A 25,597-nucleotide genomic window follows, 5' to 3' on the forward strand; every position below is an offset into this window, starting at 1 on the left:
AAAAGAGCTGACTTATATCCTGACTTTGAAAAGCGATTGAAATTTCAGGGATGCATTTAAAAATATATTACTTATTGATTCATCAGAACTATCTACTTTAAGTCCCTTCAGCTAAAGTTACAATTTGCGTCCATGAACATTTCGACTTTATGCCAATCTGGTCCACTGTGCAGTTGTAGAGAATTTTTTGAGTCTCTTGCTTCTAACAAATTGCTTATTAGTAATATATGCAAAAACTTTTTTAAATGTAATATTACAAATTTTAGACTTTGTATAGTATAATTTTGGGTGCATATCTTACAACAACAGATTTTGTGAAAAAAAACCGGGAGATTTAAAAAACAAACTGCAGAAAATCTCTAGAGGTTGCTGTAACACCACCGATTGAATCGTTCTTTCTCAGTTTATGATTTATCCAAACTTTTATAAAACTTGTCATGTAACGTAAAAAGTATATACATTTTGCAGTGTTTCCCGTGTCGAACCGCCAAGAAATAGTGACATAGCAACTTACAAGAGTTATTACAACACAGTCGATATTCGCTTCTATTTGTCGTTGTGATAAGTCTGTCCATCAAAGCTGTGGAGCTTGGTACACCGCAGTACAAAAGTTTATAGCAAACTCAAATTCAACAATTACCTTCAAACTAGAACTACTAGTGTATACAGTTTTATACCTTGAAACAATTAGGGACCCTTTGGGTAGAAGGAAGCTTTTTCGACACCATAAAGTGTGTACAAGGTGGCGCAAAAGAAGTCATCCGGGCCACAAGAAGTCACCCGATGTTGTTTGGCTCTAATTTTTTTTTTTCTATATCGTTGGACCTGTGTCTAATCCCTTGACATTTTCGGTCGTTCTATGTCCCCACTACGCGAGTCTTTCGTCCAAATACCAAAATACCAAGTTTTGCGACTTTAGGTAGTATAGAGTAGATCTTGGTGTTGAAGCAGCTAAGCCAACACGACTGTTCTCGCTGATCAAGAATATATGTATGCTTCTTATCCAGATTAATTTCAGAAGTGTCTATCTATGATCCAAATAGATAGACATGGATAAACAATGCTTTACATGCAGAGTAAGCAAAAGTAAATTTTGGAGAACGATAAAAAAATGAAGATCAGTTGTGTAATTTATTGTAATCATGCCTTTGATTCAGAGACACCCTATTTAAATACAGACATTAATTAATAATGGTAAAAAAATATTATATATTTTTTTTTCTTCTTCAAACAAGTTCTATAAAATACTATATTTTCTTTTAGTTCTGTTATCAATGCTGAGCACAGACTTTAAAAAGTAAGTAAGTTAGGCATTTTGGTCAGATAGTTTTTCCACTTTCATATTTCCACAATTTTTCAGTTCTACAGCTTTTGGCAGGGAGAGTCTGAGTAAACAGAATATTAAAGATTTCTTCCTATTTATATTGGTTAAATATTTCTAGTTCATTAAGGAAATTGTATATGGCATATCAATCATTTAGCATAGCGTATAACCATTATGTGTGTGTATATGTACATAAACATGCATTTAAATATGTATATTTGTATGTACCTAGCGACGATTCTGGGACAAAAACACCCCAAAGTGTTGCCACTGCACGTGTATATTCCGTGTGTGTGTACATTTTCCTACTATCACGGGGACCATCGAGGGGGTGTGTCTGGCCTAAGGGTTGCAAATGCCAGACAGGCAGGCTGGCAGTTGGGAAAAGCCATATAGACCAACACGCACAGTTTTCATTATTGGCGGAAAATCTTTGATGTCTCTGTGCTCATGCCAAGTGGATACAACTTGTAGGTACGAATTAAAGTCATGCAAAAAGGCAAGCAATATCAATAATAGTAAAGTTATTTCAAAGACCAACAACAGTCGTCCTACTGCGCTTTGAATGATGACCTGTCCACCCAAGCCTATACCTTTGCCAAGAGTTTGTTTCCTATTCAAAAGGTAAGTGTAATTTCTTCATGTAAAATGATAGACAGAAAGGAGTTTTCCAACTTGGGTTCATTGCACCGTCATTCTCGCAGTAGAACAACATTTGTTTTATACAAAAAATGAGTTTATAACAATTAGCAAGGTAGAAGAGTCTAGAAGAGTTAATCAAACTTCAGTCAGCTAGAAATTTCAAATCAGTGTTTTGTTTTTTTTTGTTTGAATATACATTTTTCAAAAATATTTTGACCAAGAAAACTCTATTGTTGGACATGGAACAATTGCCCCACGTTGCATGCAATGAATTTTTGTTTCACCCTAAAGGTATGCAACACAAAATGTCCAAGTCGGTGTAAGTCACCCTGCCAGCAAACGGGCAGAACTTGCCGCTGCTTTGACTTTTGTTTCGTTTAGTTTTCTTTCGAACGGCAAAGTGTTCGGACGCGCGCACGGCGTAACTGAGGGACCAAACACAAAATCCTAAAGCCGAAATATAAACCGAATCTGAATCCGAATACGAATTGAGGTAGTCGCCCACGCCGAAGCAAATTTGTTGGCCGTCACTTCTTTGCCACTGTTTCTTCTTCATCGGCGGGTTGCCAGCAGCTGCCGCCAAAAACCAAAATAAAACAAAAAAAAAAAAACAGTCAACAACAAAATTGAAATCAAATAGAAAACAAAAAGTTTTTGAAGCAGACGCGATCTTTTCGGTGCGTAACTATTTCCTACCTCTTTTTTTGGTTTTTAATATATCTTGTTTTAAACAATTATTTATGTAGTTTTTTTTTTAGTTTTATTGGTGCTTAAAAAATTTTTCTTTTCTTGGCGACAAGTGCGTGTTTGTGTGTGTGTGTGTGTGAGAGTGTATATGAATGTGAATAGAAATAGATTTTTTTTTTCCTTTTTTTCTTGTTGTTAGTGGTAAATAAAGAATTAATGATTGGAGAGATACATTTTGCCAAAAAAAAAAACACATTTCGTTAAAAACAAATACACAATATAAAAAATTGAAATTGATTTTAATGCGCATCAAGATGCGTTAAATCGGAAACACGTTGTGAAAGCTCCTAAATACCGTTCGGTTATATGTATTTCTGATTAATTGAACAAAGTGTAAACTGGAGTATTTAATGTCTGAATCTGAAAGCCAGAATCTACATTCAAATAAATCATATATTTTTGCATGTCTGGTTCGCGTTTTGTCCCTGTTTCGTTTCCTGTCGGCGCCATTTTTTTTTTTTTTTTTTTTTTGGGTTATTCATCATCAATATTTTTTATTTCCACTCTGAAAATGTTGTGATGTCATCGCTGGTTGTGTTTGGCCTCAAAACAAGAGAGCAAATTAAAAGCGTCTACTACTAACTTACTTTGGACTGGTTTCACGAGAGTTTGCTTCGGTTTCCCCGACACGGTTTCGCCTTGTCGTCTTGTGGTCACATGTTGCATTTTGAAGGATATATCCTAATGACAGAGCAAGATGAAATCATCGGGCCAAAAGCAATGGAAAATGTAGGGGACAAGGTTTTTTTCTTCTTTATTTCTTTTTCGGGTTAAAAAATGCAATTTCCACTGGCGACACAGTGACGCTCAGATTGCCTGGCGACGAGATAAACTGGGGAGAATTGTTTAATGCAGTATAACTTTCCCGCTCTCCACCTCCACCCTCTCCCTCAGCGCTGAACTGCTCAACCTTGATATGCATTGTCCTGTGTCCTGTGACCACTCGCTGGTAATTTAATCAGTCAGCTAAATAGTGTGGATAGTAACCTTGGTTACACTAAATTGCGCACATAGCTCGGCATGGGAAATATTAAACGCTGCGTGTCACACCCGCAAACACACACACACTCTCAGTGGGGCGTATTTGTAATAAGGGTGGTGGTGGGGAGATGGAAAATTGTCCCTTAAATGTTTATTGACATTTTTATTTCCTTTTCTTTCGATGACGTTGTTGCAACTGCTGACTATGCCCACTGATGCACATTGTTTGCTCTGCCACTGATGCTAGTTCGACTGCAACTGCAACTGCATCTACGATTTGCATATTTTGCCCATTTTGGGGCGAGCCTCTCTTCTTCGCCTAAATGGGTTTCTGGGTCTTCAGTAATGGGTGACAGTTCTTTAATAAGGGCAAATCAGTTGATGAAGCTTGAAATATTCGAATAATAGTTAAACTTCTTAACCATCTGAATCAATTAATTGAATTAGTGGAAGGCTATGAACTCTGAGATCGGCAACTAGAGAACTCAATGAAATATCACAAAAATAAAAGCATAATTCCCTTCAATCAACCCTCCGCTTCTTTTTCAGTTTGAGTTTTTCAAAAATTTTCTTGATTATATTATATGTATTTCGCTTTTTCATTATCGTATGTATCATCATATATCAATAACCCAACTGTGGACCGACTAAATTATCGATAAACTCAATATAGAGGTTTTGCATTCAGAAAGTTTGAAATTCATGTTCTCAAAAAGAGAAAAAATCATTGAGAAATTCTCATTATTTGTTTGTACTTCTTCCTTATATTTTTTTCTTAGCTCTAAAGAATAATACATATAAATAGTATGAAGTAATTTAATGCAGCTTAATATTGCTTTCTTGAATTAAAAATTTTATATCATTTTATCATTTTGTGTTCTCTCTTTATGTATGTATGTATATATGTACAGAGAAGTCTTCTTTTTTTCCTTATACATATGTACATATAACAATTGGCAGACGAATTTTTTTATTAGCTTCCATTGTAGTGTCCATTATCCATTAAAGAGCGATACAAACATCGAAAATGATCATCGTTTTTGGGTATGGGCACGGGCATATGGCGAGAACCGAGGATGGCAGAGTTATTATAATGGTACATTATTCGGTAGCTTCCTTTAAAATTCTCTTTCGCTTCCGTTATTTATTTACATTACACAGAGATTTTGAGACTTGGTTGGTTCTGTTTATTTGCCCACATGCCAACAAGTCGTTGAAATAAAAACACACAGTATAAAAAAAGACAGAAGACCGAGGCTATCTTCTGCCATGCCAAAGTTTGTATACCCTTACAAGTTTTGTTTGATACTCTTTCGTTACGTACCGGCATCATATTTTATAGCACGTTTATATGACAGCTATATAATATACATATATACATATAACCGATTTTTAACATAAGAAGCAAAAAAGTTTTCCAAACCAAAACTATTTTTTGCGGTCGATCGTTTCTATAAGACCTATTTGATATAGTCATCAGATCTTTATGAAATTTAATACTTGTTTAAATCTTTTTTAAGCAAAAATTATTTAACGAAGTTGTTTTTGAATGATCGTTTCAATACATGTCATCATAAATTAAACTAACGAACATTAATTTTTATGACAAAATCTTGGAACAATACGAACTCGTCTCGTCGTGCTGAATATATAAGTAAGAATCTTTATCTTTATGTGGTCGGAGGTGCTTCCTTCCATGCGTTGCACACGTCTGATCAAAATTAATATACCATCTTTGTAAGGGTATTCAGATAAAGGGGATGAAAAATATATAAAGAAAAAGAAAAAAACTCATTTACTTATAAAAAAAGAATCCATAGCAGATGTGCGGACAAATGAATTCAAAATTTCGACTAGTCAAAATATACATAGATATCTATAACTAAATATGTACATACATATGTATACATCTGTACACAAGTTTCATAAAATCCAATGTTAATTGTTGGAAAATCAAATCAGTATGAACAGCATTAAATGCTTATATATATTTACATATGTACCTACAAATTGCGAGTTGTGGAGCATATAAAGGAAACGTCAACTCGCAGATCATGACGATAACGGTGAACATAACTCGACTCGTTGATCATGACGATGACGACGATCATCATCATCGTCATGATCATGATGAGTATGTGGTTCCATGAGGTTATCATCATCATCATCGTTTCTTTGAGATGACTTCATACTGTGAGAGAGCAGACACACTCCACTGCTTTGTGTGTGTCTAAATCTTGTTTCAAATTTCATTTTATGTATTTCAGTTTATATATAATGCCCATTCCGCCGATTCTCTATCTGTCGTCTCTCTCTCTCTGCTCTGCACATTGGGTCCAATCCTCGATAATTTGGCATAAACTTAGTTTTATAACATCTATGACAATAGATGCAAAGTAAATGTATAAGGAATCAATCAATAATATCGATATTATTGAAGTCACACAATGGAATTTTTAAGTCAACTGTTTTGATAAAGCTTTGTAATTGCGTATACGCAATGGGCTCCAATATGGAAAGTAGGCGTAGGCGTGACAAAATTTGTTCCAAGTTCTAAACTATTTGTACTCATAACACATACAAATTAGACTTGAGGCCAAAAAATCGGCGATTGGGCCCAATGTGCTCAGGCTCAATCGATCTTCAACTCCATTGTTTGCCAGTTTTTAAGCCTTAAAGTTGTTTGTCTGGTTTCTTGTTTTTTCTCTCTGTAGGTATTTTTTTGGATCTGCTTCTCACTTTTTTGCAAAATTCAAGTTCATGCTGCAGACATTGCGGGTGTTTTTTACTCGAAATATAAAGAATGAACAACACACAAAGAGAACGATAAACAATTTCTAACCCAAATGTCTTCAGGTTTTCTATGTATATACTTATGCTTTCATTCGTTTAGGGTGGATGTCTAATGCTTCTTCTAAGGGTGGATTGTTTCCACCTTTAGTCCCATTTTTAGTGAGGGTTGATTGCTTCTCTAGGTTTCTTCTAGTAGTCTCATTTCTTAACCATCTTTCTCCGGATGGTTCTATTAAAGTTCTTCGTCTTCTTCTGTTTGGAGGAGGGAGGGTGATTTGATTGATAGCAACGCCTGGCGTGTTTTAATTTCAATTTCCTCTTTTTATTACCCCAGAGGTACAAAAGGACAAAGGGGTTGGTATTGTATTACATAGAAGTGTAGCGGCATTTGATGTTGCCACCCTAGTTCGTAGTAGGATTTCAGAAGCAAATCTGGAATAGAAATAGCTTAGCATAAGTACACATTTTTCGTCGGTTGCTTTTTGGCCTACTCATTCTGGATTCTGATAAATTGCCTAATTTGCCACACATCGTATTATAGAAGATGGAAAATATGTTAATCGAAAAATATTATAAAGGATTTCTACATTTCTGAAGCATATAAATGAAAGGAAACTATTTTTCATATACACATTATTGGCTTATAACTTGATAAAGCTTTATTTCTGGGCTATAACCATAAGAAGGTCTAAAATGTTTAATACAAGTTTATTTTTTTCAAATTTTTGGAATATTTTTTACTGAATGACTAGTCATTCCTCTTTCTAGGAGCAGGTTTTTACCTGAAGAGAAAACCTAAGACTTCATTTTCAATTGTTGTTTATTTTAAAAAAACGTAATATCACAAGGGTGAAGTTTCTATAAGAAGGTAAAACATAAAAATAAAACTTTACCTTTTGACTTAATAGATTTTGAATATTCTAGACTGATTTTTCCCTTAAAAAGATAGATCTAGTTCTCAAAGCTTACATACATCTAAAAACATACATTTGCCATTTCAAATGTAGTAATTGTTGATTGTCATATCTGTAAATCGAATTACTTAATCAGAGGTTCTCGTGGGATGCTTTCCCAACTGCATATGTTGTAATAAATACATTTATTTTTTGCCCACATTCTTTTGCTTTCGACGAATATTTTCATTCACAATGTGTGTCAAAGATGTTCTCAGTTTATTTTTTATTTTTTTGTTTTCGTTGGTATTTATTTATTTCGATGAGTCAGAGTCGCGACGCCATTTACAGGCTGTATCACAGTCTGCACAACGAGAAGAAAATATACTTTTAGGCTATTTTTGGTAACTGTCATGGACCCATTTGAACCAGCTGTTTGTATGTACACATAGTAACCCCGAAATGAAACTGGGGCAAAGTTTTCTGGGTTTTGTTTTGATTTTTTTTTTTTTTGGTTTTTGCGCTCGCTCGCGATTATTTAAGTAATTGCTGTTGTTGTAGTTAAAGTTTTGGCTAGGCCTAAGAAATTCAATGTCAGCCATGGCCCACGCCAAGATTTTCATGGGATTTTCTTAGATTTTCTGAGATCTAAGACCCAACAAAATGCGGGCAAACAATATGAACAACGTTGACAGGCTAACATGAACTTGTAGATACAAATGTATCTGTATCTCTGTCCATCTGATGCCGGAGTTTTTTGCTTCCCAAGCCTTTTGTGAAGTTTTTAGCGTCGCATAGTTCTTGACTCGCTCTTGGGGGCCGGTTTAAGATAGATGCATTTGTCGTTGTTTATTTTTTTCTTTTTGCTTCTTTTTTTTGAATTGAAAATCAAGTTTTGAGGAAATGAATGCAATGCGTGACTTGCCTTTCAGTAAGACAAACTATCAATATGGCAAAGTCATTGCAAAATTGTTGTCTTTCTGTTGTTGCCCCCGGCCAGTGTGTGTTTTTTTTTTTTTTTTTTTTTTTTTTTTTTTTTTTTTATTTCATTTAAAACATTGCTAACATAATTACAAATAACATAACAAGGGAACAAACATACGAAGTCGGGCATAATGAAAAAAGGATTACGGTTACTGCGGGACGACTTGTCGGTATTGCTTCGCAGACCGTGTGCTTCTTTAATTCGCCGACCTTTCCTTCTCCAACTGCCTAAGTTTCTTCATCACGTGTGCGGCGAAGGCGGCGGCCGCCTGCCACACGTTAGAGTTTGCGACCATCATCCCGGCGAGGTTACACTGCGTCACCGGCTCGCCCATGACCCTCTCCAACCGGTGTCTTTCCTCGTCAAATCTTGGGCAGTGTTGCAGCACATGACTCGCATCTTCTATGATGCCAGCGCCGCACCATGTGCACTCGTCGGAGACATCGTGGTGGAACCTCTTCAGGTAACTCCTGAAGCACCCGTGGCCGCTCATGAGCTGAGTAAGGTAGTAGTCAACCTCACCGTGCTTCCTCGACACCCATTGTGTGATGTCCGGGATTAGTGCATGGGTCCACCGTCCCTTGGGCGAGGAGTCCCACCTCTCTTGCCATCTGCGCATGGAGTGCTGCCATGCCATGAGTTGCGCCTGTCCTCTTGGTTGGGTTATGTTGCTGCCACTAGATTGCCTTGATGCTACAAACGTGGCCGACGCAATTGCCGCACATTCATCGATGGGCATCATTCCAGCGATCACCAGAGCTGCGTCATCGGATATGGTGCGAAAAGCGCTACACACCCTAATAGCACTTAGACGATGAGTCGACTCGAGGCTCCTCCTGTAGCTCCTAACCTCCACACCTTTAATCCACGAAGGAACTGCGTACAGGGCAGTGGATTTTACTACGCTCGATAGTAGCAGGCGCCGTCCTTGCTTCGGGCCACGCGTATTCAGCAGTATACGGGCTAGGGACCGGGCCGACGCAGCTGCCTTGCTACTGCAGTATTCTAAGTGCTCCTTGAAGGACAATCTAGTGTCAAGCATGACACCTAGGTATTTAATGGCACGCTTGGATACCACGAGGGAGTCACCTACTCTGATTTTTGCGGTTTCGACGCGCTTCCGGCTGCTAATGAGCACCGCCTCGGTCTTTTGCGCTGCCAATTTAAGCCCTGCGGCCGATAGCCAGTGGCCAACTTTGGCTATCGCCACGCTACAACGCTCTTCGGCGACGTGAAGGTCCTTCGCCGAAACCACCAGAGCGACATCGTCAGCAAACCCGACAATGTGTGTGTGCTGCTCGAACTCAAGGCGCAGGACTCCGTCGTACATGGTGTTCCATAACAAGGGGCCCAGGACGGCCAGTGTGTGTGTGTGTGTGTGTGTGTGTCTGTGTGTGTGTGTGTGTGTGTGCCTTGACTTTGTAATATCGAAAAACAATGAAACGACCAAGGAATATCGACAATGTCTCAATTGTCGGTCTTTTCGAGTCTCATACTATTTTTGGATCCAATGGCCAATTAACGATTTTGGCTAATTAAATGCCTGACAATTGAATAATTAACATTACAATTCAATTAAACACGAAAAGAATGTTGCAATTGAAATTGAAACTGAAACGGAATTACTTTCGTCTATTTTCTGACAAAAGTAAAAACACATCAAGGTTGGACACGAAATCGTACTCGTATATGTAAATTGTGTGTAAGAGACACAAAAATGATATCATAATTTATATTTATGGATTCGATGTCGTCGGAATGAACAAGTCAAAGTAACACAGTACTGAAATTGAGTTTATTTTATTTTGAATCATTGCAGCTCTAATTTTATTCAATGCTCACCTTTTGCCCCACCCCCATAGAAGCGGTTTTGCTTCTCTACAGAACAAAACTGGCCCTGTCCCCCAACAGTTGTCTTGCTAAAAAGCTTTCGGGTTTCTTTTTGTTGGTTTTTAAATATAGACAAAATATATATCGTCAAAAATACCCAAAACATATAAACACACACACTCACTGACACACACACACACTGAAATGATGTCATCGACGCAATGCTCTACATTTATTCTATAGATACAAGATACGTCTTGGTTGTGTGGGGTCACGACACTAACAAATTGAAGCTGAAATAAATTTTCGGATAGTTTAATGGCATCATGTTGTTGAGCAAGAGGATGGTGGTGCAGGGTGAAATGAAAAAACAAAATTGTTGTTTTATTTTTCTCCTAATATACGCCTGGAAAAAGAGTATATTAATTTTGGTCAGTAGTGTGCAATGCATAGATAGAAGCATCTTCGTCCAGATAAGGTATACATATATATATACTACCATCTGGATCAACGCAAACTTCTCCAAGACCGTAAAAATTTGGTAAGGGATCTCCTACTTAGTGCATATCTCAGATTCCGAATCAGAGCACTGTATCACATACGTAGCTCCCAGGAGAACGATAGGTGACAAGTAAAAAGTAATGATAAAACTTGCAAGGGTATACAAACTTCGGCATGGCCAAAGTTTGCCCGACCCTCTGATTATATATTTTTTTACACTTCACTAATGCAACAAGTTGCAGCCTGTTGGGGCGGCAAGTGCCATAATCCCCCACAAGATCTAAACAAAATTTGGTATCAAAGTAGCTTAGAGGAGAGAACTTAAGTAAACAATTGTTAATAAACAATTTATGGAGTTTTGTTTGTATTCAAAGAACTTTTGGAAAATACAGTTGATAAATCTACTTTTCATTAGCTAAATTATATTGTTGTTTTTTTTTAGTGTTTTGTTTTCTTAGATCTTTTTATAGTCCACTCAATAGAGTGCTTTCGCATAAGGGTATATTGATTTTTGTTTTCTACAGATGATAATTTAAAAAAAATAGACTATTAATATTCTACTAATAATTCTTAATTTAAATTGTGCAAAAGTTTTCACTTTGAAGGTATCGGTTTTCCCCTTTTCATTGTCGAGATCTATTTGGGTTTTCTTTCCTTTCATGTAACAAATTTATTAAACTCTTTTTTCGTTTATTTAAAATAATCTTTGGCCATAATATCTTGTTAGAGCATACAAGTTTCGGTGCTTAGATAACGGTATTTTGTACACATGTATGCATATACAGATTTTAATTTGAAATTATGAAAGTCGAAAATGGTGTCTCCTATATATAGTTTTGGCATAAACTATTTGAAATTTGTCTACACTGGATTTGTGGATGTTTAAATAAATTCTTGTCGCCCTCTTTTTCCATTTTGATGACTTTTGCCTACCCTGCCCCCTACCCCTTTAAAGGGGGAAAGGGAGGATTTCTTAGTAAGTTGCGTGTTTTTTCTCTATAAATTGCTCAATCATGAGCTTCACTTTTACATTTGCACATAAATTGTTGTTCTTTTCTTCTCTTCTTGTTTGGGTATAGAAATTTTGTTGAATTCTCCAACGGTGGCCAACGAGAACTTTTCCCATGCACTTGCCTATGGTTGTAAGTTGTTTTTATTGTTGTTGCTCTGACCCAATTTTGTGGCGGAGTCTAATTAATTAACCGGCACGAGCTAAAAACAAATTTCTTCTTGGTTTTCTCTTCTCCCTTGATCCGAATTACGATTATATGTGTTGCTAGGATTGCGTGTGATATGTGTGTTCCGTGTCGACTGGTTCCCAAGGGGGTGTGCCTTCTCCACAGGGTGTCGGCCTTATAATGCACATTTGAGTGCACTTATGTATATACAGTGAAACAATGAACCAAGTGCAGAGGGAAGGGTCAAACTAAATGCTGCTAAGTTGTTTATAATTTCACACAAAAGTCGCTTTCTCAGTGGGTTTACCTTGTAATTTGTTTTACTACATATATCCATGAGCTATAGAAATATAGATAGTTCAAATCCAATTGGAATGAGTAGTAATATCTGAGAGGATCGAATGTCATTAAAACTAACAATTTTTGGATAGAACAAGAACGATAATCATTCCATAATCTAAATGATATCTTAAGGCCTTAAAGTTACAAAAGCAACTCTATGGTTTTATGATAAAACTGCAACCTGGTGTGGCCACATTCCTGACAAGTTGTCAACAACACGAACTGCATGATTCAATGAGAATATATTTTATTCTCATTTGTTTGAAGGTATTTGCATATAAAAATAAATTAAGTAAGTCGCCTTGCCGACTTCGGTATACCATGCACCATGTAATACAACTGTTTATACTATTTTTTCCCCGAACATTCTTTCGAGCCACGAGTCACGGGCCAAATCTGCTATTTTACCCATTTTTATTGGGATTTCAGTCAAATGTATTCATAGATATTGCAATATAATATCATATTTTTAATATTGAATCAGTAATTCGAGTTTTTTGAAGCATAATCAATAGATTTAATCACGGTGCAGACCACACAAGTCTATATACTAAATTAAGTGGGTCTAGCTTCTATAGTGTCTGAGATCTAGATGTTCATACGGACAGACGGGCAGACTATTGATGCTGATTTAAAGTGTATACACTTTTTGGGTTTAGAAAAGCTTTCCTCTGCCTGTTACATAGATTTAGGCGACTTTAATATGTCATTTCACCTAATGGGTGCATGGTATAATTAACCGATGTACGTGTATATATAAACCTGATGCAAAACTGTTTAGCATACACCATAAATGATTACACAATATCCATAACGGAAATGGGCTTCTTCTCATTGTTACCTAGCCCTAAGTAATAATGTGTCGCCTCACCTCAATACACATACATATGCACATAGGAAAACCCGCCGACACAATGATCAATAACTAGAGTCACTCTCTGGATTCATAGTCGCCAGCCTACAACTCGCATTCAATGAGTGAGTGAGTGGCCTTACGGTATATCAGCTCGTAATTTCTGTGTGGGCTGCCGCTTGACTGCAACTGTAGTAAAAATAAACCAAAATCAGTCTACGTGCTGACAGTGTAAACAATCCAGCAACAATTGGCCACCATGTACATACGTTTGTACAGTGTGGAAAAGGAAAGCCCAATTAAACGTACAAATTTATGAGGCGAATGAAGAATGAATTGTTTATCGATTGCCGGTTAGTTCGAAGAGGACACGTTCGGGAATTTTTCGAGAAAAATTAATAATAAATATTATACTCCAAGCAATATTTATTCGTCATTGCAAAGTCTTTGCATTTATCTAAACAAATGAGATGAGCCAAAATGAAATGCGGTGATGCAAGCCTTTATTACCGTGGCGAATGTCAATAGATGAAGTCAACATTATGAAAAAAACAATGTATTTTCTATTTGTGTAACACTAGGGCGAATCCAAATAGGAAAATTTTGTAAAAAAGGTTACACTAACTTTGCTTTTTAAGTTATCAGAGGTAAAATGACTTAAAACATCATACTTACCCCCAATGAAGGTTGCTAAATAGATTACATTCGGTCAACTGTTGAATAAGAAGTGAAATTTTTATACATACTTAAATCAAAAGTTATCGAAGTTTGATCGAAAACTTCATTTTTTGTTTAGTTTTAATCGTTCTCCACCCTGTGAGCTATGTAGTAACGGATCAGGCAGAATTTAAAAAGAGAGTTGTAGGAGATAAGCCAAAATGATTTCAAAATTGAGAGATAGAAGTCGATTCTAATGTAAAGCAAAGAAATTTAAAGTTTTTAATACAAACTTGGTGTTTAGTTGGCTGGCTGAACCATCGAATCTCTGTCTTGGACTCCAAACACTTGTTGCGGCTATCAACCCACGTAGCCATGTTGTCTTTTGTCTGTTTTCGGCTTTAACCAAAGTCAAATTGCTGACACATTTCGAACGGCTGCACAATTTATGCATTTAAAATGTTGATTAAGAGAAAGAAAGAGGGAGACAGAGATAGGCAAGCTCAAAATGCATTCCATTCATAAATTTAACTAAACTTTGTTCATTCTTTATTGCTGTTGATGTTGCTAACGTTGTGGTTGTTGTTATTGTTGTTGCCGTGTTACGCATAATTAAGCGTCGTTCAGTCTGGCTCTCCTCCAAACAAAAAAAAAAACCAATTGACCTACTGTTAGTTTTCCACATAGGCGACCATGGGCGCAGTTAGGATGTTGTTTAGGGGGTCTAATGCATAACATTTTCCCTATGATCTTGTAAAAGAAGACATCTATTTTAGGTAAGTTTTATTGCTTGATTTGGTACAACAATTTTGCGATAAGCCTTCATGAGAACTAAATCAAGTGGTTAAGAGAAAAGACTATTTACATTGTGCAGGGTTGAGCCAACAAAATGTATATATTGGGAGAAAAGAAAATGAACACTTTTCCATATATCGCACAATTCTAGTTCGACAAGGTCTTAAGATGAAAGATTATATTATAATGCAGATTTAATATACCTACATATTTCCCAGGTACAGACAAAAGAGAAATATCAAGTGTGTTCTACTCTGGCATCCTGGTTAATTACAATTTAGAGGTTTAAAATTTTCTAATCCAATTTTCCGAGTGTCAGGGATATTTGCCTTTTTGTGCTACGCCCATGAAGGCGACAGGGGAGAGACTATCACACTCGAAAAAAAAACAAGTACATATTGAACATATCTAATTCACAAATGTAATCAAATTTCGATTAAGAATTACAAACGTGAATTCGTTATAATTTATTCTTTAATTAACTTTTTTAGCTCGTAAAAAAAATGCATAGCTTTCAAATGAAGTTAATTTTATTACAATTTTATGCAATTTTACCATTCCAAGATTGTATATTTTCACTATACACTTCCACTTATAGGATAAAGTCACTGAAATCTGTGGATATTACAGAGGTTTACCAATGGAGATCGTTAGCTTCCTCATAGATCGAAATATAAAAGAATATAAGTATTTTTTACGTTTGAATTGAAATCTTTCGCAATTGTTTTTGTTCAAGTGTACGATTAGGTGTTGAAAGATATTTGACAACCAAGGCCTGCCAGGGCAAACAGAAATCCAAATAAGTTAAACACATTGAATTTGCATAAGACATTCGCCAATAAACAAATACAGAAACAGATATGGGTACACAGCAGCACATATACACACATATGTACAAATAATTACATTTTGGCTATAGGCTTTATCAACTAATTGACTTTTACAAAATGATTTACAAAGAAACAAAACTATACCTCACATTTTCGGTTGCTCATGACAATTGTTGTTGTCGTTGTTGGTTGGTATCTACATTTGTGTATACCTAATTAAATTTCTATTTTCGGCCCCTTCCCCTTTTATGACCCACGTCCCCTTCTTCCTGCCTTCTTGTAATTACTGCCAGCACTATTGCATGCCGTGGAGTTCTCACACAGTGCCTCCAATTCCCCAAATGAAACAGCAACAGGGAACCGAACGAGACACACAACATCAACAGCAACTGCAACATTAACTCAGACAGGCAGCGGGGCAGCGAAGCGGAAAAGTTGCAAGCGACCGTTTGGCGAAAATGAAAACAGAGAAAAGAAAAAACAAATTAAAGAGAAAGAAAAATCAAAACAATAAAAATGAAATGTCGTAGCAATGTCGTCGCGACGACTTCGGTATACCCTGTATCTGACTAGTATATGCTTTGGAAAGTCATCGGCCGACGGCGCGCCCAAAGAAGGTTTTTACTCTACTTTATATCTGGTTTTTATAAAATTCTCAGAGATCGATACTTACAACAAGTAATTCCAATTCTTAGAAACTTGGTCAAAGAAAATCTATAAAAAAAAAACAGACTGTGGGAAAAGTTAAAACCGAAAGATATACATAGAATATTTTTTCGAAAACTTGCACAAAAAATGTTGTACGAATCCATCGTGATAATGCAATGCCGTTCGATTTGCAGGGCCCAAAATACGGTAAAATCACAGTCTAATTGATGGAGATGAAAAAGTTACATACTTTATGGGTGATAGTAATAAAACATTTCGCCTTCGGATGCATGTTATACAAATGATAGAAAATTGAACAACATATGTATAAAATGCATTACAGGCAGTAAAAGTTCAAAAATGTTCTTCCATTCATTGAATTAATATTTGTTTTCATCCACGAAATTGTGAAATTGTCTTCAAATTGAAGTTTGTATACCCTTGCACTTTACTGAGTTGCGGAAAAACGTTCTATCTGAAGACTACAATTTATGAAAAGTTCGTATGAGAACTATTTAATATACATAGTTGTCTGACTTTTATAAATAGACATTATAGATTACTATAAGCGTAAGTTAATTGGCTAGTTTGATGATAATCGCAAAGAAAGGAAAAAGTTTTTCGACCGATTGTATAAAAGCTTTATAGCATAGTGATCCGATCTTCATGAAATTTGACATAGTCATTAACAGCATAATAAACAGACAATTATTAACTTTTATAACAATCGCGTAAAAAAATTTATTGATGAAAATAATTGTCTTCGAACGATAGTTCCTATAGAAGATACATACATAAGTATATAGCTAGTTATTGTGTTATTGAGAAAAATCACTATTAGTGAGTTAGTCGTTCCTGTAAGAAATATAGTAGTACGATCTGGCTGATGTGAGTCCGAATAATCCGATGATTGGGGGAAATGGAAGATTACACTCAAAATTTCAGAATTTAAAAATTTTTATCGATTTAGGAGGAATGGCCATATTAACTCATTCCATTGTTTTAATTAAGAATATATATACATATATGTGTCCGATATGGTAGTATATTCAGCTATTAATGCGTTGCACACTTCTGACCAAAATTAATATACCCTTTTTGCAGGGTATAAATTTGCCGATTAATAATAAAGGTTTTTTTTTTAATTTTTATTAAATTCTATTGGAAGTTGGTGTAGCCATATTGGCACTGGTCACTGGGAGTGATGGAAGAAGAAGAATAGAGAGTCTAGTTAGAGGGATTTGACTCGATGCATTTTAAATTAAAAGAGTACAAGCCCCCAGATTTGTTCATATGTGGGCCTTTCGGTTATTATTTCATAACAAATTCAAAATGTAATATGCGAGTTAATGTGTGTGATTTTTTTGCTGTTTCATAGTCAACATTGCTTGCTCATTAACTCCTTCAATTAAATTTAATTTCGATGCGTTTCCGTTTTGTGGCAACTTTTGTCGCCTGCACTGATCATCTAATTATCAAGTTCCGTTGGACGTTCGCTTAGTCTTTGCCATTTCTTTAACATTTTCTATTTCTTTCTATTTTGTTTTTTTTGTTGGTTTGCTTTTTCGAATTTTCCATAGTCGAGCTGCCGCACGCAATAGAAAATGTCAGCCATTTTGTTGATACCGTTTCTAGCGCCGGCAAAAGTTTACCTTAGGTCATAAATAAGCTCACCGGGAGTATACACACAAAAGTGTGTGTGTGTGTCATAGACATTGCCCATGTGGGGCAACCATTGGCATGGGGTATATATGAATATAGGGTGTGCTGGCTCCATCGGCTCCAGCTTGGCTTGGATTTTTTTTTTGGGGCTATGGGTGTGCGTGCTAGGCATTTTGTCATTAGGCTTGAACTAAATCTACTCTGGCTGTGCATGGGTATGTGTGTTGCTCTTTTTTAAGTTTTTTGTTTTGTGGGTTGGCAACTAATTTGAATTTTGGACTCGCAACACAGCCCAGCTAAAATTGATAGCTGCCTCTGCTCTTCTATTGCTATTGTTTCTGTTGTTTGTCGGCTTACGTCATGTTTGGTCTTTTTGACCTTTTTTTTTGTGTTTTTATTTTCGTTTTTGTTTGTGTATGTTTAATTTCAATGCTGATGCTGATGAGATAAGCTTTTAGTCATAAACTAACTTGTAGTGTTGTAGTAATTTTTTTGCAGTCGACTAATGATAACCCCCATCCCCATCAATTGGCGTTGATATGTATTATATAGTCTTATCATCTTTAAGCCTTTAGGAGGCGTATTCCTCAGATTCTCATAACTTTGCGTTTTCAAAATGATTCATTCGGTTTCGTGGTTCTCCCTCTCTTCTTGATTATGTTTCTATGTTTGTTTGACCTTTGAAAAAGCTATTTGGGATTTTTTTCGTTTTATTGATTTGTTGTAGTTAGCTACTTAAGTTTATGTAAATAAGACCTTGAAAATGTTCATTTTCCGCTGTGGATTTATACATGTATATAATTAACTAGATGACGATTTGGCGTCTTAGTATGTAACTTAGTTTAGAAGTATTGCAGATGTTTTTTGCCCATCATAGTGCTATCTGTTGGACCGTGTGAAGAATGGGAGAACCTTCATTTACTCGTTTTAATTGCCTTGTTTTTATTTTTTATTTAGTGATACACTTACAGAAGTGTATATCTACTATTTATGCATATAGACATAGGGCAAGGTAGGGCTTATTCGATGCGTGGACTAGCCCGGCGCAGTCGAGTTTGAATTGGATATAACTGAACGATCGCGAAAGTATTAAAATAGCATTATGGTAGATTATGGTAATTAGTCGTATTCTCGTAACTCGAAAATGAATTTTTGACCCACCCTACCTTACTTCATTTATCAATATCTGATATGCTGCTTCAAATACAAGATATTTATATAGTCATTTTAGTATTTTATTACACGAAATTAAAGTAGTTTTCAAATATAATGGCAATCTATACCATGTTTTAATTTAAGAAATTTTGTTATCTTTTGTCATTTCAATTATCAGTTGGCCAGTATAAAATGCTAGACCGTAATAGAGTTAAACGAAATGATATTCAAATTACAATCTGTTTGTTCAATCAAAGAGTATAGAGACATCAGCAAGTTCAATATTAACTCGGCACGCTGGTTTATTTTCTGCCGCCGTTTGCGGTGATGTAATTTGTTTAGCTGACAACTCAAACAACCGGTTTGCGAGCAGCGGCTACAAAGCCAAATATCTTAAATCTTGTTTTCTTGTTACTATTCTGCTTTGGCTAGGAAAAATCTCACCGCATCATCATTATCATCAACACCACAGTAACCACACTGTACTATGGCTCACCACGGAACAAGCGCTCCAACACAGAGCCACAATTTGAGTCGTCTCACTTTCGTTTTCAGCGGCTTCTGCCCCGGCTTCTGTGGCTTTTCATTGTCAAAGTTGCATCTGCCACTTGAAGTGATATTCATTTTCGCAAATTGAGAGTGGGTGCAGTCCATCAAGTTAATGCCTCAAGTGGGTTTAATGCCCTAAATAGTATGCAGATACAATATAACAATGAAAATGCTTTAATCTGCAACTAAACTCCATCTCCATCCCTCAGCTGCCATCCCTCCCTCCCTTGCTAAGTATGTATGTCTCAGTGATTAAAAACATTTTCGTTGACATTTCATTCAAATTTATGTCTAGGGCAATTGCAATATATATTTCATTATAATTGTTTGTTATTTGCTGTTGTCATTGTTGTGTTCAATTATTGTCCGAGCTTACATTGAGTATGTGTGTGCCTCTGTATGTGTGTGTGTGTGTGTGTGAAGAATAAAATTCTGTAAAACCTATTGTCTATTGACACTTGTTTACTATATTGACACCATAATTTAAATTATTTTAACCAGTTATCAAATATCTAACAATATGTATACATAGACATATGTACATATATAATTCCAATAGCTAACTATTTCCAAATCTCATTTCGCACAGTCTCTATTTTGAAGACTGTCTGCAGGTGGAGTTAAGAAATTTAGCATGTACTTCTAATAATATCAGGGTTGTTTCCAACCTCCATCATGTGTCTTTTTGTGGCCAAGCAGCGACTCTTACTAAAGAAACTAAAAAATATTCATCTACTTTTATGCTTACCTCATTGTATTCTGAAATTGGTACGATGTCAATCTGTCTTTTTCAATCTCACGCCTTTAATTAAAATTTATTGGAATAAAACTTGGTATTTAAGCTTTTATTTGTCGAAGGTATGTTGAGTTTTCAAATTGTTCAGATTAGACAACTGTCACATATATTTACCATTTAAAAACTTTTCAATGTTAGACATCATATCCCCCTATGTCGGTAATACTATAATTTCTATACGCTTGCTGCATTCGACCGTAATCTTTGAACTCTAGTAAAAGGAATTTTAAATAGTTATTTTTAGAGAAATTAAGGTTGCGAATGACATTTAACCATTTGATATTTGACCAATTTTGTTACACTGTCTACTATGGTCTCCAGAGAACTGCAATGAGTAATAAATTTAACGGTTTTATTTTTATTTTGTTCGATGCGGTCCTTCGTATTAAGTGATTGAGCTGTATCGGTTTGAATCGAACGCTCACAAACTTGATTGAGAGGAACGAATCTTTTGCTTTAGCAAATCGGAGTTATCGTCTGTTTGCTCACAATCACACTTTTCGATTTTGTGTGATTGAGCGGTTCGTGCCAATATTTATCGAGTTTTTGTCATCACCAAAACAAAAAAAATAATTTTTCTATGTTCTTGGTAAAAATGGAGGATAATAATTTAAAATTCATACCAGAGCAAGTAGAAAAATAGGAACAGAGTGCGATTTGGTCGATATTGTCGGAAATTATATGGTCGGACAATACCATATTGCCAGATTTCGTATTTTGCCGTATTTTTTTAGTCACATAGTTAAACTTATTCCTTATAACTGTAATAATTATAATTATTAGATTATATAACTTTTAAACACATTGTTTTTTATTCAACGCATTTCAAAACCTTGAAGGGGGGTGCGGTACACAGTCATACCGCAATTCTTATCAATTTTGAATGTCAAATTCTACTCAAATCATGTGCAAGAAATCCAAAGTTAGTTTGGGTTTATTCATTTGTCTGGAATCGAATTTTACAAACGATCAAATCGGGTGAGCGTTCTAGCTACAACAATCAAGCAATTGATTCAAACCAATTGGGTTTGGCGATACCCTGAATGATTTTTTCGTTTTAAGTGAGTGAGCGGAGTAAACATGTTGTAACATATGTAGTATGTTGAGCGGAATGATTGAATTTTGTTTGAGGTTTGAATGATCCTTCTCGTTGCAGTTCTCTGATGGTCACATATCTCAATGTTTGTAGTCATTTGCCAAACGAATTCCCAGTTTTTACAGGGTCTCTCCTTGCCCAAAAGTAGTAAATTCCGCCTGGGGAACTGTGGAGCTCCCTGACACAAAAGCCCAGTTAATGATTTTACGTTAATTTGAAATAGTGTTTTATTTTGCATTTTCGACTTCTGAAGAAATCAGAAAACAAATTTTTGAGTTGCGCATTTCGTAGATTAATTGAATTTAGATTACGACATGACTGTGAAAGCATTCGTTCTTACTTAAGTAGTAATCATTGGGTTTATTAATATAAATAATTTACTTCTTTTAATTGCAGACACCAAAACGAAGTTAACATGAGCAACTAAGTGCCGGTTGAACTAACGACAGAGGAATTGAATCAAGTATTAGCAAAATCCAGTAAACGATATTAAACAGCAAAATGGGTTTTTTGGTCGATAAAAAACCGCGAATCAATCGAACACTGATATCACTTAAATTTGTGGTGTTTTTTGTAATCAGCGGTATGTTAAATTAAACCAATTTTATATTGTTTTTTGTGTATATCATTTTGATTTCTCTCTGTAGGTCTAACTGCTCTGCATGTTTTGCATGCCACCAAACCTCTTTTGTTGGGTCTTAATTTTTCGGAGTATCGCACAATCAGCATTTTGGCTCCATTCATATCGATCCTTGGACCTTTAATTGCTGGCCCCTGGGCTGATCGTTTGGCTGCCAAGAATCCAAATACATTTGGCCGAACATTGCGACTGCTCACGGCTCTTTTCCTGCTAATCACGGCTCTTATCTATTCCTGTCTTTTTGCCATACCCGATGTCGATCGCCGATCCGTGCACGAGTCCAAAGTGAGCTTCGGTTGCGATGCGAGCGGAGCCATTCTATTCCAGGAGCGTTGCGACAATAGCCCAAATGGCACTTGCAAGAGCTGGGATCAGAAGATGGGCAAGATAAATTTGACTGGCTGTACATACAGTTGCCAGAATCCCAATACCCATGAGAATATGTATCAAGCTTGGGTCAAGGAAGTGCCCACACCAGGTCCATCTACCGAACAAAGCTCCGAATTTGAATACGACGATGAAACGGCCAGCGCGGTAACCGAAAGTCTGAGGACCAAGCGGGACAAAGAGTTCGATCCTCTAGATCCCATGGCCGATTTGGCAGCAGATAGTGCCGGGGTGGAGACGGTCAGCTCTGAGGACCATTTGACCCGATTGGCCCGACAGATTAAGAATGCGGCAGCCGTAGCCAAGGTTTATGTCGAACCACCACATCTGTGCATCACCGAGCGCAATGAGGAAGGCCAGAATGTAGTTAAACAATGCCATGTTTACACTGAGGATACCGAAAATATTTTGGTGCAGGCAACCTTGGGCTCACCCCTACCAACACAAGTGAAGTCCGTTGAGATTGTGCAAGTCCGATACCCGATAGGAGACAACAGCACACTTGCTCCAGAGAGTGAAGAACAGAGAAAGATCAGTTCCACATCAGCAGAACATTACAATTTAACTAGAATCGTTGAGTTTTGTCAATATCCCTTGGGTAAGTGACATGGCTAAAGGAGCAATCCGTTTCCCATTGACTTACAAGATTCTATTCCCATTTTTTAGAGGGCTTCCAGTGTCACATACCCGATGACCAGGTGCTCTACATGCAGGGCAAGAAGAATAGCAGCAATTGCAAGCCAATGATCAAATGCCAAGTTATCAATCCATATCATGACGACAGTGTGCTTGCCGATAGTGAATGCAGAAACGTGAGTATGAGTCAAACAACAAAAGTCATCATTGATCTTTAGCAAATGGAACAGGGATATATCCTTGGGATATATGCTCTTATATAGGTACATAACCATTGAACTCTTTCTGTGTCCCTTTCTATCTTGCTAGACCTGCAAATTCAATTTTCGCCTTTGCCCCTTCCCCTTTGCAAGCCAATTGTCCCATAGATTTTTCATTTGGGAGTCTTCAAAAAGAAACCACTTTAAAATATTTTACACTTGAACGATTTCTGCATCTTAAGTCAAGTTAAATAATTTGTATGCTAATTACATTCTTCCCTTTTTCTTTTAGTCCACGGGCACTGTGAAGGAGACTCTGGTGGGTTATACTATTATCCGGCTGCTTGGCGACATTTTTCCGATGGCCGCACTTACCCTGCTGAATACCGCGATTGTGATTGCTGTCCGTGAGACTTCTGAGGGACGCGGAGAGGTTTGCCGCCAGTATGTATGGGGTGCCATTGGTTATGTGGTGCTCTTTTCGCCGCTGGATCTGTTCTTCATCCATAATGCACCCAACCAGGATGCCGCACTTGCTGCCCTAATAATATTAATTGTGTGCTTTGTCATTGGTGCTCTAATCCTTCTCTCTGCCTCACAAATGCCCTTGAGTCCACCGGAGTGGTGGTGGCATACCAAGACTGGCATGCTGGTAGTCCCCATGTCGGCCATTCGCCGCTATAGCCCGGAGATCCTCGTGCTGACTCTTGTCTCCATACTTTTCGGCACCTTCTGGAGCAGTATTCATAGTTTCCTGAATTGGACATTCACCGATGTAAATGCCATCTGTTATTCGGGTTTGCTTTTGGTCCTTCTCCTGTTCTTCAATGTGGACAAGTTCATTGAATATTGCGGTCATTCGAATATATTCATTGCTGGCTTTGCCATATTCGTCATACGATTCACGGCTCTAAGTGACGTCGACTGTCAGTGGCTGACTATAGTAATGGAGTCCATTGAGCCTGCTGTTATTGGTTTGATTTGGATTACAATAATTCTTTATATGCGTCATGCAATGCCCAGAAAACTGACTGCCACCGGACAGGCCATTGCTGTACTGGCCTTCTTTGGATTGGGTGAGTTTGAATTGTGAAAACAGCTGAAGCTTATCCCTTCTAACTCTTACGTTATTCCTGCAGGCAAAGGTTTTGGCGCCTTGATTGGTTTGGCACGCGAGGAGAAGAACCCTAAACTGGAGGTCTGGCACTGCACCTACCAATGGCTGGCCATTATAGCATGCATTGTGGCCCTGGTTTATTTCATAATTTACAATTTGATTCTGGCTCCACGTTGCACTGCCAAGGCGCAGCATTCGGAGGAGCTAATCTCGGGCTCGGCCTCCCAGAACTTTGGACAATCAGCCGCTGGTGGGGGAGGAGTTGGCGCCAGTAATGGCAATGGAGCCGGCAACGGCGCTGGAGCCTCACTTAATGGCAATGGCAATGGCAGCTACTCACCTCTGCGCGTCTATCACAATGAGAGAGGAAAGAAGGGACAATTTAGATACTAAGATGTGACATCATCCAGTTTGCGATTGTACTATTGTCTTAGGTTTTAAATATATATACATACTTGTGTGTATGCATGTACACGCCACGCCCTCCCCGCCGCCCCGTTGACGGGCAAACACTGCTAATAGTTTTTAATGCATATTTTTGCTAAGTGTATACAAAACATAAAAAAAACAACAAAAAAAGAAAAATACAAAAACAGAAAATTTAAATGAATGAAACGGATTTTTTTTTACTCGCATATAGAAATTATTTTAATTTGTTATTTAATGCATAATTTTAATTACAAAATACTACAGCATAACAAAAAGATGGGCACGTCACATAGCGTCGACTCGTTCTCGTCAAATGGAGGCATCAATTTTTAATGAAACATTTGCGTGATTTTTACTAAGCACTATGAATATACATATATACATATATATTACAATAAACCGTGCAACAATGTAACAAGGGCTTGAACGAGGGTAAAAAGATAAACACTCAAAGCCTACAATATAACATATTAAATGTAACAATAAAACCAGAAAATGTAATTATACGTACAACAAATATAATTAATGGTAATTAAATGTTTTCAAATTAAGCATAATATTCGTCAGAGAGTCAGTTATTGCATTGTTCGAGTGATCACAACGCTTAATAGCAAGTGGTAAATGTAATTACAAATTAGCTAAAACGAATTCTGGATGTAGCTTCCATATGAATGGGATCAATTTGCAAACGGATTAGTTGGAAACTTTGACTCACCATCGAACTTGACTTTGGTGTATTTTTTCATTCTTTCCTTTGATGGTCAATCAAGTTGTAAGTAACAGAACATTTTGTTGTTATCTTAATTTCAGTTTTAACTTTGATCCCAATTTCTTGAAGTCAAATTAATTATATTTCACAAGGGAAGTACGGCAGATTAAGATAAGCGATATACCAATCGAAAGTCTTGCAGAATAATATATATTCCGAATC

The 25,597-nt window shown here is 36.8% G+C and overlaps 1 protein-coding gene across 1 annotated transcript; it reads left to right on the top strand.

Moving 5' to 3' along the window:
- The first annotated feature begins 2,356 nt into the window (after positions 1-2,356).
- Positions 2,357-25,225, top strand: LOC6645137. The gene is made up of 6 exons (XM_002067694.4): positions 2,357-2,643; positions 21,654-21,840; positions 21,905-22,882; positions 22,951-23,096; positions 23,413-24,196; positions 24,260-25,225. The coding sequence occupies exons 2-6, from the start codon at positions 21,759-21,761 to the stop codon at positions 24,628-24,630; spliced, it is 2,361 nt and encodes a 786-aa protein (XP_002067730.2). The 5' UTR covers positions 2,357-2,643; positions 21,654-21,758; the 3' UTR covers positions 24,631-25,225.
- The last annotated feature ends 372 nt before the right edge of the window (positions 25,226-25,597 follow it).

Source organism: Drosophila willistoni, assembly GCF_018902025.1.
Source record: "Drosophila willistoni isolate 14030-0811.24 chromosome XR unlocalized genomic scaffold, UCI_dwil_1.1 Seg105, whole genome shotgun sequence".
Classification (NCBI taxonomy): Eukaryota; Metazoa; Arthropoda; class Insecta; order Diptera; family Drosophilidae; genus Drosophila; species Drosophila willistoni.

Bases quoted from the DNA above. Each gene is read 5' to 3' on its own strand.
- LOC6645137 (XM_002067694.4), top strand. From the start codon at position 21,759: ATGGGTTTTTTGGTCGATAAAAAACCGCGAATCAATCGAACACTGATA. The intron at 21,841-21,904 runs GTATGTTAAATT...TTCTCTCTGTAG, and splicing joins GGTGTTTTTTGTAATCAGCG to GTCTAACTGCTCTGCATGTT. The intron at 23,097-23,412 runs GTGAGTATGAGT...TTTTTCTTTTAG, and splicing joins CCGATAGTGAATGCAGAAAC to TCCACGGGCACTGTGAAGGA.